This window comes from Podarcis filfolensis (assembly GCF_964270895.1).
Source record: "Podarcis filfolensis genome assembly, chromosome: 2".
Taxonomy (NCBI): Eukaryota; Metazoa; Chordata; class Lepidosauria; order Squamata; family Lacertidae; genus Podarcis; species Podarcis filfolensis.
Genome location: NC_139605.1, coordinates 104522988 through 104539502, shown reverse-complemented (window position 1 = coordinate 104539502; position 16515 = coordinate 104522988). Strand labels below are relative to the sequence as shown.

The 16515-nt window shown below is 41.8% G+C and overlaps 2 protein-coding genes and 1 long non-coding RNA gene across 6 annotated transcripts in view; 1 reads left to right on the top strand and 2 right to left on the bottom strand.

The window, feature by feature from the left end:
* SUZ12 (SUZ12 polycomb repressive complex 2 subunit) overlaps positions 1-9949 on the top strand; it is a 31857-nt gene extending 21908 nt beyond the window's left edge. For all 4 annotated transcript variants that reach the window (XM_083598653.1, XM_083598651.1, XM_083598652.1 and 1 more), the window contains 6 exons: positions 1589-1680; positions 1810-1953; positions 2849-3006; positions 5106-5304; positions 7274-7353; positions 7637-9949. In XM_083598653.1, coding sequence (XP_083454779.1) covers positions 1589-1680; positions 1810-1953; positions 2849-3006; positions 5106-5304; positions 7274-7353; positions 7637-7985 — 1022 coding nt within the window. In that variant the 3' untranslated portion in view covers positions 7986-9949. The remainder of the gene's footprint in view (positions 1-1588; positions 1681-1809; positions 1954-2848; positions 3007-5105; positions 5305-7273; positions 7354-7636) is intronic.
* Positions 1-16515, bottom strand: part of LOC310755762 — a 1619227-nt gene that overhangs the window by 786870 nt on the left and 815842 nt on the right. The gene's annotated exons all lie outside the window — the stretch shown is intronic.
* Positions 11462-16515, bottom strand: part of CRLF3 (cytokine receptor like factor 3) — a 28331-nt gene continuing 23277 nt past the window's right edge. The window contains exon 8 of the mRNA XM_083598860.1: positions 11462-15754. Within this exon, the coding sequence (XP_083454986.1) occupies positions 15495-15754 (260 nt within the window). The 3' untranslated portion in view covers positions 11462-15494. The remainder of the gene's footprint in view (positions 15755-16515) is intronic.

Here is a 16515-nt window from a genome sequence, read left to right as displayed (position 1 = left end):
ATCACATGCTTTCCTTCTCCTCTTGACCAGTCCTTTCCCTGTATTGACTAAAGTTACCAGACGTCCCCATTTCCTGGGGACAGCTCCCAGTTTTACAAATCAGTCCCTATACACAATCCTATCATTCCTACTGAAGTTGAAAAGTGTGCCTTGATTCATTGGAAAAAAACCTGGTAACCTTAGTCTTGACCCAGAGCAGGTGTGTGTGTGTGTGTAAGTAATGGGCAAAGAGCTCTGTTTTCTCTCGTCTCACAAGAGGACAGTATAACCACCCATGTCACCTTTTAGGTGAGAACCATTCTTAGTGTCATGGTATTGGATATATTGAATGAATGAGTGAATTGATTTATTTCGGTCACTGGCCAGAATGAATTGGATATATTGGTTCTTATATCTGCAGAGAATCAATGTGTGGATCTTGAAGACCTTTAGTGCTGTCTTTAGCTGTATGACTCTTAAGCCAGCGCAGAATTTAGGGCAGTGCAAGCAGTTCCCTCACACAAGGAGCCAAAGCAAGGGGGTTCAAATTAATAATATTGAGAATATCCATTAAAAAGCAACTGTACTGCTTCCAGTTCCTTTCATCAGCATGTAGCAGTGGCACAGGTACGGGGAAGATTTAGATGCAGAGCAGTTTTCACTCCAAAAAAGATTGGTGGGAAAAGTGAAATTGATGTGAGAATTTTAGTGGTGGCAGTATTATAATGTATGAAGCATCGTTTGCCTTGTATTTCTGAGGGTGAAAATACTTTTTTCTTCTTATCAAAAGGTTCTTGAAAATCATGGTATGCTGCCATGCTGGTGGGTGAAAAGGAGTGGTCTACCGTAAGGAATTATAATAAAGGTGTTTTTTTGTTCAGCCAATTGTTAAAAAGTTCATACACTGACTAGGTTCTTGTGTGATTTAGTAGATGGTGTGTTAGACATAGCTGCTCAGCCATGAAGGTTGTGGATAGCTTTAGGCAAGCGTTTAAAATCATAGAATGGGATAATAAGCTTCATGGAAGGAAGGGCTGATACAAATGTAGTATAGGCTTGGAGTCTGCGTTTGTTTGCAAGATTAACATAATTATTTTCCAAGAACAAATCTAGGTAGTATGTCAAGTAGGGGTGATTGCGTACACGCTTGTGTAATACAAAGGTATATAAGTGGAATGATTATTTTAATACATTCATTCATTCATTCATTTCCTGCTATATTTTTTATAAATGCATTCGAAATGTCAGTATATTTGTCCATACACAGTCTATCAGCAATCCATTCATATGTTACAAGAGGTTCTTTTTGTTTTCTTCTTCTTTTGTACTTTTTATGCACTGAAAAGTGGAAGTTGTTTGTTTTTTTTAAAAAAGGAAGAGAGGTTGAAGCTAGTGCTAAAAGCATGCTATGCTCTCCTATCTGTTGTCTTAATTAGGAGCCCTGTCTTGTGTTCTGAAATGTGTGTAACTATTCAATGAGACCACTCAATTCCCTTTTGCTAAGCACCTACTTATAACAAAATGGGCGCATTTCCTTACAAAACATTGAGCCCTGTACAGGTTTGTTTTGAACAGTAGTACAGTTAGTGACATCCATGTTCTTTTCCAGCTGTAAAAGAATCTTTGCCGCCAGACCTGCAAGCAAGAAAAGAAAGGGATGTTTCAAATGAGCCTCGACAGAAACTGAGAATATTTTATCAGGTATTGAAAAATCTAATATTTGAGACGGTGCGTGATTAGACCTGACCATTAGCAAGCACTGCTTCCCATCTGAATAGCAGAAAAAGAGGAGACAACTTTATACTAATAACAAGCTCTTGTTTTTGCCAGTTCCTGTATAACAACAATACAAGGCAGCAGACTGAAGCTAGAGATGACTTGCATTGCCCCTGGTGCACACTGAACTGCCGTAAACTTTACAGCTTACTCAAACATCTCAAGCTTTGTCACAGCCGTTTTATTTTCAATTATGTGGTAAGCATTTTTCCTTGTATCTCTGTAGCATCTCTGGTGCAGAGGGAATCCAGTTGCTGCTCCTATGCAGCATACGTAAGGACTCTTGATCCACTAACAAGATGAAGGGAGATGATCCGCTGATTACCCCCCCCCCCCCCCGGCTCCCTGGAAGATCAGCTCTAGAGGGTTGGCAGATCCTCCATAATACAGTTGTACCTCCGCTTACGTATGCCTCTGGATACGTAAACTTCGGGATGCGAACGCCGCAAACCCGGAAGTATTTTTCTGGGTTTCGCCGCATGCGCAGAAGTGCTAAACCTAACATGCGAAGTGCAGAAGTGCTAAACCGTGTGCATGCGAAGAAGCTGTCCTCTGGTTGCGAATTCCTCGGGATGCGGCCGGACCTCCAGAACGGATTCCATTCGCAACCGGAGGTGCCATTGTAGGGTAGAATGAGGCATTTGGGGGATGCACGGGAAATGGAATTTGGGAAAATAGCCTCCCCACTAGTTCCATTGGCCGATGTTTTCACTGGGTCAAAAGCCCTTCTGTGAGCACAAGGGCAGCTGTTGATATTATTACCTTGGCGGAGGACTGCTCTTGGTATAATACAGTCAGAAGGTCAAGTGAAACAAATTTGATACTTTCAAGGCAGAGTGACAAAAGTGCAGCTACAATAACTTTCATAAATAACCTGCCCGAAAGCAGACTAACAGTGGTTGAGACTTGGTTTCTAATCATTGTGTGATAGGACTGGAAAACGTTATTTTAAATTTGGTTAACGCTGCTGTTTTGGTGTTCAGGGGCTTTAGCCAGAGTAAGAGATGTGTCAAGGAAAGCAGAGTTTTCACGTCACGGAAGGAATGTGTGGTTGCAATTAACACTTACGATGCTAAATATTTATTTATTACAGTATCATCCCAAAGGTGCTAGGATAGATGTTTCCATCAATGAGTGTTATGATGGCTCATATGCAGGAAATCCTCAGGATATTCATCGCCAGCCTGGGTTTGCATTCAGTCGTAATGGGCCAGTCAAGCGAACACCAATTACGCACATTCTTGTATGCAGGTTGGTAGGAAACTGTGTTCTGCAGATATTTGCAACTGTTTGCATTCCCTGTCTGTAAGATCTTATTTATCTGTTTATATAGCTATCTCTCTATTAAAATGTTTCTGTACCGCCTGCTGCTGAAAATCTTAAAGCGACTTACAGCAGTTTTATTACTGTAAGTTCTCGATCTCCATGTTTTCTTCCCACTTCCTCAGTGGATATTAAAAATTGCCCTCCTCTTTGTAGGACATGCATATTATAGTGGTGCACAATAGTACATCCATTTAACTTCATTGGTATATGTGCTGCTTGTTAAATAAAGCCAGTGGTGGGGATTAATCAAAGTAGAGTACATAAATTAAATTCAGCAACAAACCTAAACATAACTTTAATTTAGGACCGTCAACTGAGGAACTTTTATTATGCCTGCCTTTTGAAACATTTGGACTTTAACCATGGCCGCTGTGCTTCTCTCCAGTCCTGCTGCCGCCATGCTAAGCCATGGTTTGGTTTAGCATTACATCTCATTGTTTGGCTCCCCAAACAAATGTAACACTAAGCCCAAACCATGGCTTAGCTCACAGGAGTGTAGCAGGAGCAGCGTAAGAGCACAATGACTGCTGTTTTCTCACCGCATTATCATTCCTGCTGCTTCATACTAAGCCATAGTTTGGTTCAGTGTTACATGTGTCCATAGCCACTGTGACAAATGAAAATGTGGAAGCCTGCTTTGACACACTGAAGAAATTCCATTAATAAGCATTACCCCCCACTGAAAGTAAAGGCCATCCTTAATACTTTGCTATTCCTGCAATGCCACAGCCTCAAAAAATGAAATAGTCTGCTCTTCTTTCACAGCTCTGCTGATTCCAATTGGTCTCCCCTGATCACTTGGTTCTTCTACCAAGCAAAACCTATTAAAGCTTGCAGGCCTAACAAAAATTGGCTTAATTTATAGCATCCGATCTAAATCTTCCTATTTTCTAGTAACTTTGGCCGCAGTCCTAACCCCACTTGTGTGTAAGCCCCAATGCATTCAGTAGCATAGACAAGGTTAGGATTGTGCTGTTACTAATGTTGCTGTAGTGATCAGAATGTTACTCCCATAGCTATAGAAGTCAGAAAATTAAACAAAGCTCTTACTCTGCGGTATCCAGCTAGTTTGGTCGCTAGGACATTGTCTGTGATACTCACCACTTATCAGAGCTTGATTTTTAGTCAGGCTCAGATAATTCGTTAGTGACATGCTATGCAGAGGCAGAAACCTGTCAAAACAGACTATTTTGGGTTCTTGAAATAGTTGGAAATGTGCAGCAATGACACTCCATATTGCTAGCCATTGTATATGTTTCCATTCCCCCCCCCCCCCCACAAATGCAGCAAAGTGTCTTGTGGCACCTTAAAGGTTACCCATATAAAACTTTTGGTTGTTTTTTCTGCAAGAAACTAACATGGCTACCCCTCTGGCCTTCTTTTCGTGGATGTGGTTAAGGTCTTGGTAAATTGTAGATGGGCATCAACTCTAGGATCATAGAATAGCCTGAGAGGGGGCAATGACAATAAAGATATTATTATTATTATTATTATTATTATTATTAGCCCTGATCCGACTGAAAAGTGAGCTTTGTGGGTATCATCTGTTCTATGCATTGCAGATACATGGCTGCCAGGCTTTTAGGTACCTGCTACAAACCATACATATAGGGACGCGGGTGGCGCTGTGGGTAAAACCTCAGTGCCTAGGGCTTGCCGATCGCATGGTCGGCGGTTCGAATCCCCGCAACGGGGTGAGCTCCCCTCGTTCGGTCCCAGCTCCTGCCCACCTAGCAGTTCGAAAGCACCCATAAAGTGCAAGTAGATAAATAGGTACCGCTTTATAGCGGGAAGGTAAACGGCGTTTCCGTGTGCTGCGCTGGTGCTGGCTCGCCAGAGCAGCTTCGTCACGCTGGCCACGTGACCCGGAAGTGTCTCCGGACAGTGCTGGCCCCCGGCCTCTTAAGTGAGATGGGTGCACAACCCTAGAGTCGGACACGACTGGCCCGTACGGGCAGGGGGTACCTTTTTACAAACCATACATACTGTTTTTTTCCTCTTCTACGTGCATCTTTTTCCCCCAGACCAAAGCGTACAAAAGCCAGCATGTCTGAATTCCTTGAATCTGAAGATGGAGAAGTGGAACAGCAAAGAACATACAGCAGTGGACACAATCGGTTATACTTCCACAGTGATACATGCTTACCTCTCCGTCCACAAGAAATGGAAGTTGACAGTGAAGATGAAAAGGATCCTGAGTGGCTAAGGGAGAAAACTATCACGGTAACTTTGTCCGACAGCAGATAGTTATTGTTTTGCTGAGCGATATTCCTGCTTTCCATGGGACAAACCTACATACTGTGTTTCCCACTTTGCATTCTTGGAAAAGGCACATTGCGATACTATGTCTTAATCCAGGCTTCCTCAACCTCGGCCCTCCAGATGATTTGATACTACAATTCCCAGCATCCCTGACCACTGGTCCTGCTAGCTAGGGATCATGGGAGTTGTAGGCCAAAAAACATCTGGAGGGCCGAGGTTGAGGAAGACATCTATTAACACAATCAGTTTTTATGGGGTGGTGAAATATTGGATGTGGGCAAGAGACGAGCTTGGTGATAAAACGGGACCAAATTGATGGTTGTGACTAGCTTGTGTACTTTGTCAAACCTTTATCAGGCATTACAAGTATTGGCCATCATAAATCATCCATTTGTAAAAATTTAACATGAATACAAATTAAAAGCCATGTAAAATATATAACAATGAGGGTTTTCATTGGGATTTCTTCCTGCTAAATAGAAAGTTGTGCCTGTCAGAGGCAGTTACGATTACACGCACACACATTTTTGTGCTAAAAACATTTTGGAATTGCCGGATAATGAATGTCTGCTAGAAGCTATCGTAACAGAATATTACGACTTGGACAATACTAGACTATTCAGTAATGGCCTAGGACTAGTTTGGCAAGAAAGATTTAAGAGTGACCTCTAACGTCACATGAGCAGGCTTTGATTTCCTCTCCTCGCCCTTGCAACTCCCACACACCCCTCCCCAAATCTGTACTGGTGTGACCCCCAACTCTCCAGAGCAGGGTTATTTGGGAGTGCGGTAGGAGGAAAAGGAATTCCACCTGCTTTGTCCATTCCTTTGGCAGACTGACATTGTTGGATGCCACACAAAGAATCCTAATACAAAACACTGCGGACTGTTTAGGAAACTAAAGTTAGGCATGGCAATCCTCATTTGTCATAACCCATTTTAGGCTCATGTTCTTTTTATTATTACTGCTATAATTTCAGCTTTAGAAACAAAATGCTCATAATAATCACAAAATCTGAAAATACATTTCTTCAGATAACAACTTAATATTTAAACCTATACATTGATAATTTAAATACAACAGTTATTTTAAATCTATATGTATTCCATATCTATAAACACCTGCTTAGAACTCCATTAATTTGATCAAATTTCCACTTAAAATTAGATTACTTTTACATATATATATTTTTGAAGTTTCAAAATCATTCATTTTATAGACTTCTTTTTTATTCTCTATTCTTTAATCCAGCAGGTTAACTTTGCCAACTTGATTATTGGTCTTCTTCCTTTTTTCAGTTAGTATTTTGTCTGCCACCAATAAAAAAACCCACAAAAAAGGATTTAATAGACTTTCCCCTCTCATTTCTCTCTGCCATTGCGCAACCCTCCCCAAATATTCTCTGTTAGTGTAAACACTTAGATGCGAGCACAAGGCACGTTCCCTATACAGTGGTACCTCGGGTTACGTACTTAATTCGTTCTGGAGGTCCGTTCTTAACCTGAAACTGTTCTTAACCTGAAGCACCACTTTAGCTAATGGGGCCTCCCGCTGCTGCTGCGCTGACGGAGCACGATTTCTGTTCTCATCCTGAAGCAAAGTTATTAACCTGAAGCACTATTTCTGGGTTAGCGGAGTCTGTAACCTGAAGCGTATGTAACCCAAGGTACCACTGTATTCCCCCTTCCCCTCCCAAAATATATTAACTGTTATCTCTTCACTTTCTTCCAAAAGTAACTTCAGGGACATTTGTAGCAAAACTGTGTGCCTTTTCCCAGCTCTTGCTGCTTAGTTCTGGCTGTGTGGAATTGCACTGACTATGCAGAGCAATTATGACAATAATAAGCAGATGATGGGGAAAACAAGCCAAGCAATGCCTGACTTAAATAGATGCATGCTAATGACCTTTAAATGGTTGTCTCACTGCAGCAAATTGAAGAGTTTTCAGATGTGAATGAAGGAGAAAAAGAAGTGATGAAATTATGGAATCTACACGTTATGAAGCATGGGTGCGTACTTAGAACCTCAATTTTATAAATTTATGAAAAGTGATTAGGTTACAATTAAAAATAAAACAACAACCCTGAAATGCTTTTAAGCCTTTCACATATCTGTTATTTAAATGTGTTTTTTTTTATTGTGTGAACTACTGAGCATTTAAAAAACCCTTTGTAGGAATTGTGGAGAAGCAAGTATTACATGACAGCATGTCTGAGCAGGATTTTGATATTGTAGGCATCTTTGGGCACCCAAATCTGTAATAATGCCTTGCGTCATTTTTTTATGTTACAGGTTTATTGCAGACAATCAAATGAATCATGCCTGTATGCTGTTTGTTGAAAATTATGGACACAAAATAATTAAGAAGAACTTGTGTCGAAACTTCATGCTTCACCTGGTCAGCATGCATGACTTTAACCTTATAAGCATAATGTCCATAGACAAAGCTGTTACTAAGCTTCGAGAAATGCAGCAGAAATTGGAAAAAGGAGAGTCTACTGCTACCACAACAGCGGAGGAGATTTCTGAAGAACAAACTGGAATAACCAATGGCTGCAGTGAAACTAACACTAGGGAAAAATCCTCAGAAATGGATGCTATCTCATGTATGGCAAAACAGAATAGAAAACAGAAGATCTGAAAAGAAGAGCAAAGGGGCATTCAATGCACAAACAATGAAGTGACATTTTAAGATGCATGAACTCTTATAAGGAATTTAATATGACACACAGGCTCCTAACAGACACTGCTGGAAACAGGATTTCAACAATATGGTTCCTTTTGAGTTGATTATGCAAGTACTACATGTATATCAGTTCTAGTGGTGTAATGACAATACTCAAAGTTTGAGCATGAAGAGCAATACAATTTTTGGGAATTTTAATTATGAACTGTACTGAATTTACATAACTTGAGTATATGTAAACCAGTTTTTATATAAAGATTTTTTTGATAATTTTGTTTTGCATCTGTACTGGCTGTCTTTCCTACCACGGAGTTGAAAATTAGGGAAAGAGATTTGGACAGTTTATGCTTTGTACTTAGAAATTCCTTAGGTTGACTTTTTTTGTGGCAAATAACACACCATTTAAAGTTTACCTTGATCTTATAGGTGTCAAACTACAGATTGCAAATTTCTAAACACTTTTTAAACATTCAGCTGTAACATAGCACTTCTTTGTCTCAAACCTTTTTTTGGAAAAAAAAACCAACCACCTCTGCTTTTCTCATTACAAACACAGGGGGAAGTACCATATTAATTCTGTCAGTAGTCCGAATGAATCTGTAGATAACAAGGTGTACTCGACCAAACCTTTAACCTAATCAAGCATAACTGTTGAGAGTTGTTTAATAGAATGCTTTGTTTAACACCTAGAGATCGCTTCTTGGCCTTTTGGCTAAGAGATCAAGTGTTAACACCTGGAGGCCATGGTAGACAGTGCCTGGATATGTACCTACTTTGCCTATATACAGACTGTAAGATCGAAGCATGGCGTTAAAGAGAATTTTTGGTTGCTAGTTTTGAAGGGGAAATGCACTGTAAAATTAGGCCAGAAAATGTGTTGCACTTCTTATGCAAGTACTCTGTGATGTATTGCATTCAATACAGATGCTAACCTGTGCAGTCTTGCACTGCTAACACATTTTATGCACATGTTTACAGATTTTCTTTTTTCCAATGGAAAATAGCTTCACTACTGGTACAGTATCAGCTTCAAGGGTTTATTCCAGCAAGCACTGTAGTTGAGTGGCATCGCCTCATTTTTTAAAAATTCTTGAATAGTTCATTTTTTCATATTCTTTATTTATAAAGGATTATGTAAATACAGGTGTTTCTAATTTTTTATTTCATTCCACCACCACAAGAAGGCAGATCCCTGTTGGTTTTTGTTTTTTGTTTGGGGTGGGGGTGGGGGTAAGCTTTGTAATGGGTTTTTTTTCCAGAAATTTATAAAACTGTAAATACTGACTTTGGTCCCTAAAGATGTGTTTAACTGTGAGACTATTTAACTAATGGTGTGGATGTGATTTGTCATCCAGTATTAAGTTCTTGGTCACAGATTTGTGTCAATTGGAAAGAGGGAGACTGCAGCTTTCTTTAGACTTCTTGAATTTCCTGCTCTTGAGTTGTAGCAAACTCTTATTACACCTTTGAATAGCCGGTCAAGCATTTCTCTTGGGCTTTAATTTGCTAAAGCTGTGCACATATGTAAAAAAATATATTTTAGGAGAGACGTAGTTGTAGAACTATTGCTTATGTCACTTCTTAAGCAGCCGCGCTCTTAATGCTTAAAAGGAGGCTAGCATTGTTTGCACAAAAAAGTTGGTGACCCCTCCCAAAATAGTAATGAAATTACTTCTGTCCAATAAACTTTGTATGTCATGTCAATTTATAATAAAAGCTGAGAATCCCTTTGTTTCTATTTATAATAAAGATGGATTTTCTATATGTACCCTTAATGAGACTTTCAATAAATCATGTAAACTGGGTGAACATTTGAATGGTACAGTAGATATAAAAGAAGTGTTTAATGGACCTTTTTGTTTTTACATTAAATGTTTATTTGAAATTGGATTTTGTACATAAAGTTCAATAATATAAAATCTTCTGAGGTGTGTTATTGCTTTTAAGGTAAGGGGTGTGTAGTGTGTGTGTGTGTGAGAGAGAGAGAGAGAGAGATTGAGATTCTGACTTGGAACCAGGCATATCGAGTTTTTGAATTTGGAACAGGTATTGTGATCTGCAGCCTGATATGGACAATTCTCTATGCATTAATTTGTGCCTTATATGTTTCTTGAAATGAAGTAACTTCTGTTTATTTTCCCTTTTTACCTGCGTGAAATGAGGACTGATTGTATCTCTTGAGCCTGAAATCCTTTAGTCATGGTACATGCTCTGGTTATCTTCCACTTGCACTACTGCAGTGCGTTCTACGTAGGTCTACCTTTGAGGGTGCCTTGGAAACTATTAACTAATCCAGAATGCGGCTGCTAGATTGGTGACTAAATCAAAATGGGTCAAATGAAAATTGATTCATGACACCTATTTTTTTTCTCTCCCTTTGAGCGTGCAGTATTTAAATGTCTCCAGCACTCTAAATACTAATTGGAACATGTAGGAGGCTGTTGAGATGGAGAAATATTCAAAAAGTGGCACCTTTTTCTCTTATGGGAGGAGAAGGAACATTGTCACAGTCCCCCACCTTAGACATATACACGCTCCAGGCAAAAGAATTAATGATGTATCAAAACCAGGCCAATTTCTGCTAAGGAAGGGCTTCTCAAGCTATTGGATGCGGTAGTCTGGCAACTCCCCTCCCCCATTGTCAGGGACAAATACCGTATTTGGTCCCTGAGGGGTCCCACCTGGTCTGGGATGTGGTGGAGTTACTGTCAAGTAGAAGCTGATGACATTCAGGCAGGCAGTGTGGTCTGTGGGCCACCACTTTTGAGTAGCATTGTGGTAAACCACACTGGGTGTAACCTTTGTTTTTCGGGAGGATAAAAAGGAAATTAGGTGAGGAAGAATAGGGAAGCCATGTTTGCCACCTTTAGGTCTTCTGTAGAAAAGGTGGGATGAATATAGTAAGGTAAAGGTAAGGTAAAAGATCCCTAGACAGTTAAGTCCAGTCAATGACAGCTATGGGGTGTCATTCTAAAATGGCTGATATGAAATGTCCTCAAATTAATCCATGTTGTGCTCAAGATGACAAATTCTTTTAAAAAGTAAAGGACCCCTGGATGGTAAAGTCCAGTCAAAAGTGACTAGGGGGTGTGGCGCTCATCTCGCTTCAGGCCAAGGGAGCCGGCGTTTGTCCACAGACAGCTTTCCGGGTCATGTGGCCAGCATGACTAAACCACTTCTGGCACAATGGAACACCGTGACGGACGCCAGAGCGCACAGAAATGCCGTTTACCTTGGTACCTATTTATCTACTTGCACTGGCATGCTTTCAAACTGCTAGGTTGGCAGGAGCTGGGACAGAGCAATGGGAGCTCACCCCGACGTGGGGATTCGAACCGCCGACCTTCCGATCGGCAAGCCCAAGAGGCTTAGTGGTTTAGACCACAGTGCCACCAGTGTATAGTAAGTCAATAGTAATGGAATAACACTAGTCAAGCAGATGGACGAACTTTTATTAAAAAGTCATAATACAAAGTACGTATGCTGAGGTAAATAGATACAAGTTTTATAAACACATTCCCTTCCCAACATTGTCTCCAAGTTTTACCTTAACACTGTATGGGTAAAATGTCTTCCAAAGGACCAAATACTTGTAAGGTATTGTTAAAGTACAAAAATATTGCAAATGTATTGGGAACCTTCCCCTTTTACATATATTTTTCACTAGCGAAGCAGTTTATCACTGGTCAATTGCTAGGTGCCTTTAATCTCCATCAAGCCTTTTGGTCCTCGTACCCGCTTTATTGGCAAGCTTTCAAACCAATATTTTGCACAGTGCTGCTGTTCCCAAATACAACTCATTCACACATGCTCCCCCCCCACCACAAAGGATTATCAATCCTAGGTAAACTCCCCCCCCCCATATGTGATGAGTCAGTCAATGGTAGAAAGGCATTCGGGCTAAATGAAAGCACCAGAACTGGTAAAACATTTATTTATGGGGCCAATGGCTAGCATTTGGGAAAACAGGGTTGGAAACTACTGTTGCAGGAGTGAAGCTAAGCAACTTCAGCCACCCAGTTCTGTCTACAAGTTTTCTATGAACCAAGCACTGCATGCACGGACTTCTCAACTCCCGTCAGCCCCAGGCAGCACAGCCAGCGGTCAGGAATGATGGGAGCTGTAGTCCCAACAGCATATGGCAGGCCACAATTTCTCCCATGTGTGCCTTTGTGGAAGGCAGCACATCCTCCTCCTGGTCAGAGGCACATTAACAAGCTCCAGTTCATCTATAACACATTCTAGTGCAGCGGTTCTCAACCTGTGGGTCCCCAGATGTTCGACTACAACTCCCATCATCCCTGAGCTCTGGCCTTGCTAGCTAGGGGCGATGGGAGTTGTAGTTCAACATCTGGGGACCCACAGGTTGTTCTAGAGAAAGGCTGTTCTAGAGGGAGGGAGAGGATTCCCACCCTGCAGTGTATATATCTCATGTACACACACTTGACAGCTAAATGTGAATTGGTCTTTGCAGTCACATTTTTCTACGTAACAGCAGGGTGACATCCGACAGCATTGGCCTGATCACGCAACAGGATTCCCCCAATGCGCTCTCAAAATCTTATGGGAGGTTTAGGAAACAGATCTGGAGGGGAAGGAGAGTTAACCACCCTTAACAGTGTTTTGCTTTGTTTGCTCCATTTAAAGTTTGCAGAGCTCTGCTTGCTTTCATTAGATTTTACTATATTGCCTAATTCTTAGAATTGCTCTAAAGTAGCTCATGCCTTAATTGTGATTCCTGCATTGCGGCGGGTTGGACTAGATGATCGTTGGGGAGGGGGTTCCCTCCCAATTCTACGATGCCACCTGCGTTAACATGAATAAGGCAGGCTGCTTGCCTGAGTGCAAGGGAACTATACTGGCATGTGGCACAAGAGAACCCAAAGTCCACGACAAACCCCAGCTTTCTACTTTGAGGCCAAGGGAGTGTCGGGGGGAGCCTTTCGCTTGCAAAATGTCAACAGCCTCTGTTCCGCAGAGCTGTTGGGCTACAGAGAAGGTGGGCGAACCTTTAGCCCTCTGGATGTTACTGAACTACAACTCCCATCATTCTAGGACACTGGCTATGCTTGCTATTGCTGATGGGTGTTGTCTTTAGCAACATCTGGAGGGACAAAGGTTCCCCACTAGTAATTGCCTTAAGGCATTAAGGACAAGGGAGAGGCCCTAACTTGGTGCAGCAAGGAGATATTGCCATCCTCTTAGGCTCCAGTTTAAGGGTCACTGGAGCTCTTATGCCAGCACCCCAGGTCTTGGCATCAGCGCAGCCCTAGAGCAGCTGGGATATGCAGCAAGGTGCTTTCCTGTTTTTCACCAACAACGTCTTACTTTGTTTGTCCTCAACAGGATGCTGTGGTAAGCAGCCTCTGGCTGGCACTGAACAGCTACAGTTTGTGACAGGACATGTCTGCAAGTAATACTGGTTTGTACTATATTTTAAAGATGAAAAAAGGGCATTTCACGTCACTTGCACAGTTGAATTTGCCTAAACAAAGGGGGGGGGGGAGACCTTTGGCCTTCCAGAGCTTCCTAAATTACAAGTCACATCAGTCCCAGCAAGTATGGCCAATGACCAAGGCTAGTGGGGGTTGTAATTCAACAACATCTGGAGGGTCACACCTGGCCTAAACTATCATTAGACCAGGTGCTGTTGGGACTACAACTTCCGCCATCTCTAGCTAGCAGAAGCAATGCTCAGAGATTATGGAAATTGTCCAAAAACAGCTGGAGACCCAAGTTTGGGAAACCCCGATTGAGTGCACAACTGTGCCACACAGCAGTTATTCCCTCTTAATATCACTACCCTGTCTATGCACTGACCTTGTTACATCAGCAAAATAATAAAATCCCTGATAGATGATGCATTTACAGACACCTTTGTCTACATGGTACCTTCACTTCAGCATCATTCATGTAGCACGCTATCCTAACTAAGTTATTGCAGAGTTGTTCTTTGAACTCACGGATGGGCAAAGCAACGATGTATAACAATGCTGGTTAATTCTGACTGCCACCTACTATAGATTCTCACCCACCCACCCACAAATGCTCAGAAGTTCTACAAAACCTCCTTACAGAATGAGGGTAGCCTAATTCTTTCAGCAGAAGGACGCTGTTGAGGTCAACCCACTGACAGCCATGTGCCAGAAGTGGCCAACACAGTCACTAGCCATATATCAGACACACCCTCCCCTTCTGCTGATTAGCAGAAAAACAGAGCGGGGAGGGAGAGACAGAGATCTTTTCAATAGCATTTTTCCTGATGGGAGTACTGGGCTAGGAGAGGAACATCTCCTAGATCAGGACTTCTTCTTTTCCCTTGTAAAAAATCTCTTCCTCCTTTTGGGAGCCACCACCGCAAGAAATGGTGTGTTCCCTCTCAGAGCCTCTAGATCAGCGGTTCTCAACCTGTGGGTCCCCAGATGTTGGACTACAACTTCCATCATCCCTGAGCTCTGGCATTGCTAGCTAGGGGTGATGGGAGTTGTAGTCCAACAACATCTGGGGACTCACAGGTTGAGAACCGCTACTCTAGATCTTCCTGCAATGTTACCTTAGCCAGAGGGAAAAGAGACACTTTTCGAAGGTAACCAAAATTGCCTGATCTTAACAGGCTGCTGCTACACATGGCCTCCTGGGCAGGATCTGCCCCACAGGCTGGCCTCCCCTACTATAGAATTTCCCCTGGGAACATGTGACATCATCTTGGTAGAGGCACTTTCTGAAGCAGGAGGTAATAATAAAGCCCAAGTTAAATATCAGCCGTTCAATGGCACTCAACTGGGCACTGCATGTTCACTGTTGGAAAGCTTATCTCTCCGTCCTGTACAATACTTTTGAATAAAAACCAAGGCACACAGGTAAAGAGATGAGACCGAGGTACTGCACGTGGGGAAACAAATACTTCAGCTTGCTGCAGTAAATGGGGGAGCAGGGTTCAAGAAACGCTAATGCCTGGGATCCAACTGACAAAAATCAAGCATTTGCTGAGTGTATGCCCAGCAGCAGTTTACAGTACCATACTCTGATGAATAGGATAAGCATACAAGGAACTTTGGTCCATAAACCCTGAGCCAAAAGAACAGCACTTTAGCAAAATCGGGCTGTTCATTAAGCGTAACCACACAGACGGGAGCACATTAAAAGGTTCAACTCTGGCTTTTCCTCCCTTAAAATTAATAATAATAAAAATAAGAATAATAATACAAATTTGATAGCAACAGTGAAGGCTTACTCCCCACCTCCCAGATTACTCAAACACACCATCAGTATTTTAAACTGTATCCAGTAAATAGTTCAAGTAATGTTTATCACATCGGCAGGTTGCGTTATGGGGCTCCCTCCTGCACAGACTCACACCAGTGTACTCAGAGCCTGCACTAGTTAATCGCTGTATCACCAAGTCCCACCACTGGGGGAATGATACAGTTTAAAACAATCGGCATCATTTCAGAGGTGGAGAAGTTAGAACACCAGCACCTTCCAGCCTGGATAGGAGAACGAACACCCAAAATAAAGAGAACCGCAGGACTGATCAAGTACCCAGTCAAAGACCACTTCCCTGTTGTTGGAGCCAATCGTCACTCTGAGTTTGAAGTTCCCCCCTTCATTATTATTATTGGAAGGGCCTAAATTCACAGCTTCGATGTCAAACGTCACAGCTGATCCTGAAGTAACCGCAGGCAACTGGTTTGTCATCTCTTTTCCGTTTACAAAGACAGCACCTGGAACAGGTAAGGCAAGAAACATAAGCTTTCACGGACAACAATCAACCAGACATGAAAACCCAGTAACGTCTGGACTGTGATCTGACTATTCTATCCTCCTTTGCAGCCTTGCAAACAACTTTATAAAGGTTATTAGGCCAGCAAGAAATCAGCATTAGTTAATCGGTCCAATTTTTATTATTTATTTATTAAAAAATTTTTTTATTAAGTTTTCCATTTTAAACCACTTAAAACATTCCAAATCACACCAAATCACAAAAAAGCCAAATACAGATGCCAAATTATATATATTTTTGGCATCTGTATTTGTCTCCTGCAGCCAATCGGAAGCCACGCCTTGGTTTTCGAATGGTTTCGGAAGTCAAATGGATTCAGGCGTCAAATGGATGAAGTTCGAGAGCCAAGGTTCCACTTATTTGCAAGTCTGTTCTCAAGAGCCCTACCCTTTGCTCCATAATGCGTTGATTTCATATAAATTTCCAGACTGCTAGCCATGCTAAGTCTCTTGGAGTCCTGGAGCACCCTAATGACAAATACATTTATTAAGGCATAAGCTTTTGTGGACACAGTCCTGCTTTGTCACGATGCACGAAGTGAAATGTTAGCTGGCAGGTAAATAATGGAGGAAACGGTAAGGTGGGAGTTGAATGCCAATGAGAGGCAAAAATGGAAGTCAGTGATAATTAAATGTGTGTTAAATAGGCACACTTTCTGCTGAGGCTATCAGCACCCAGGGACACCGCCTCCATCATGCTCCA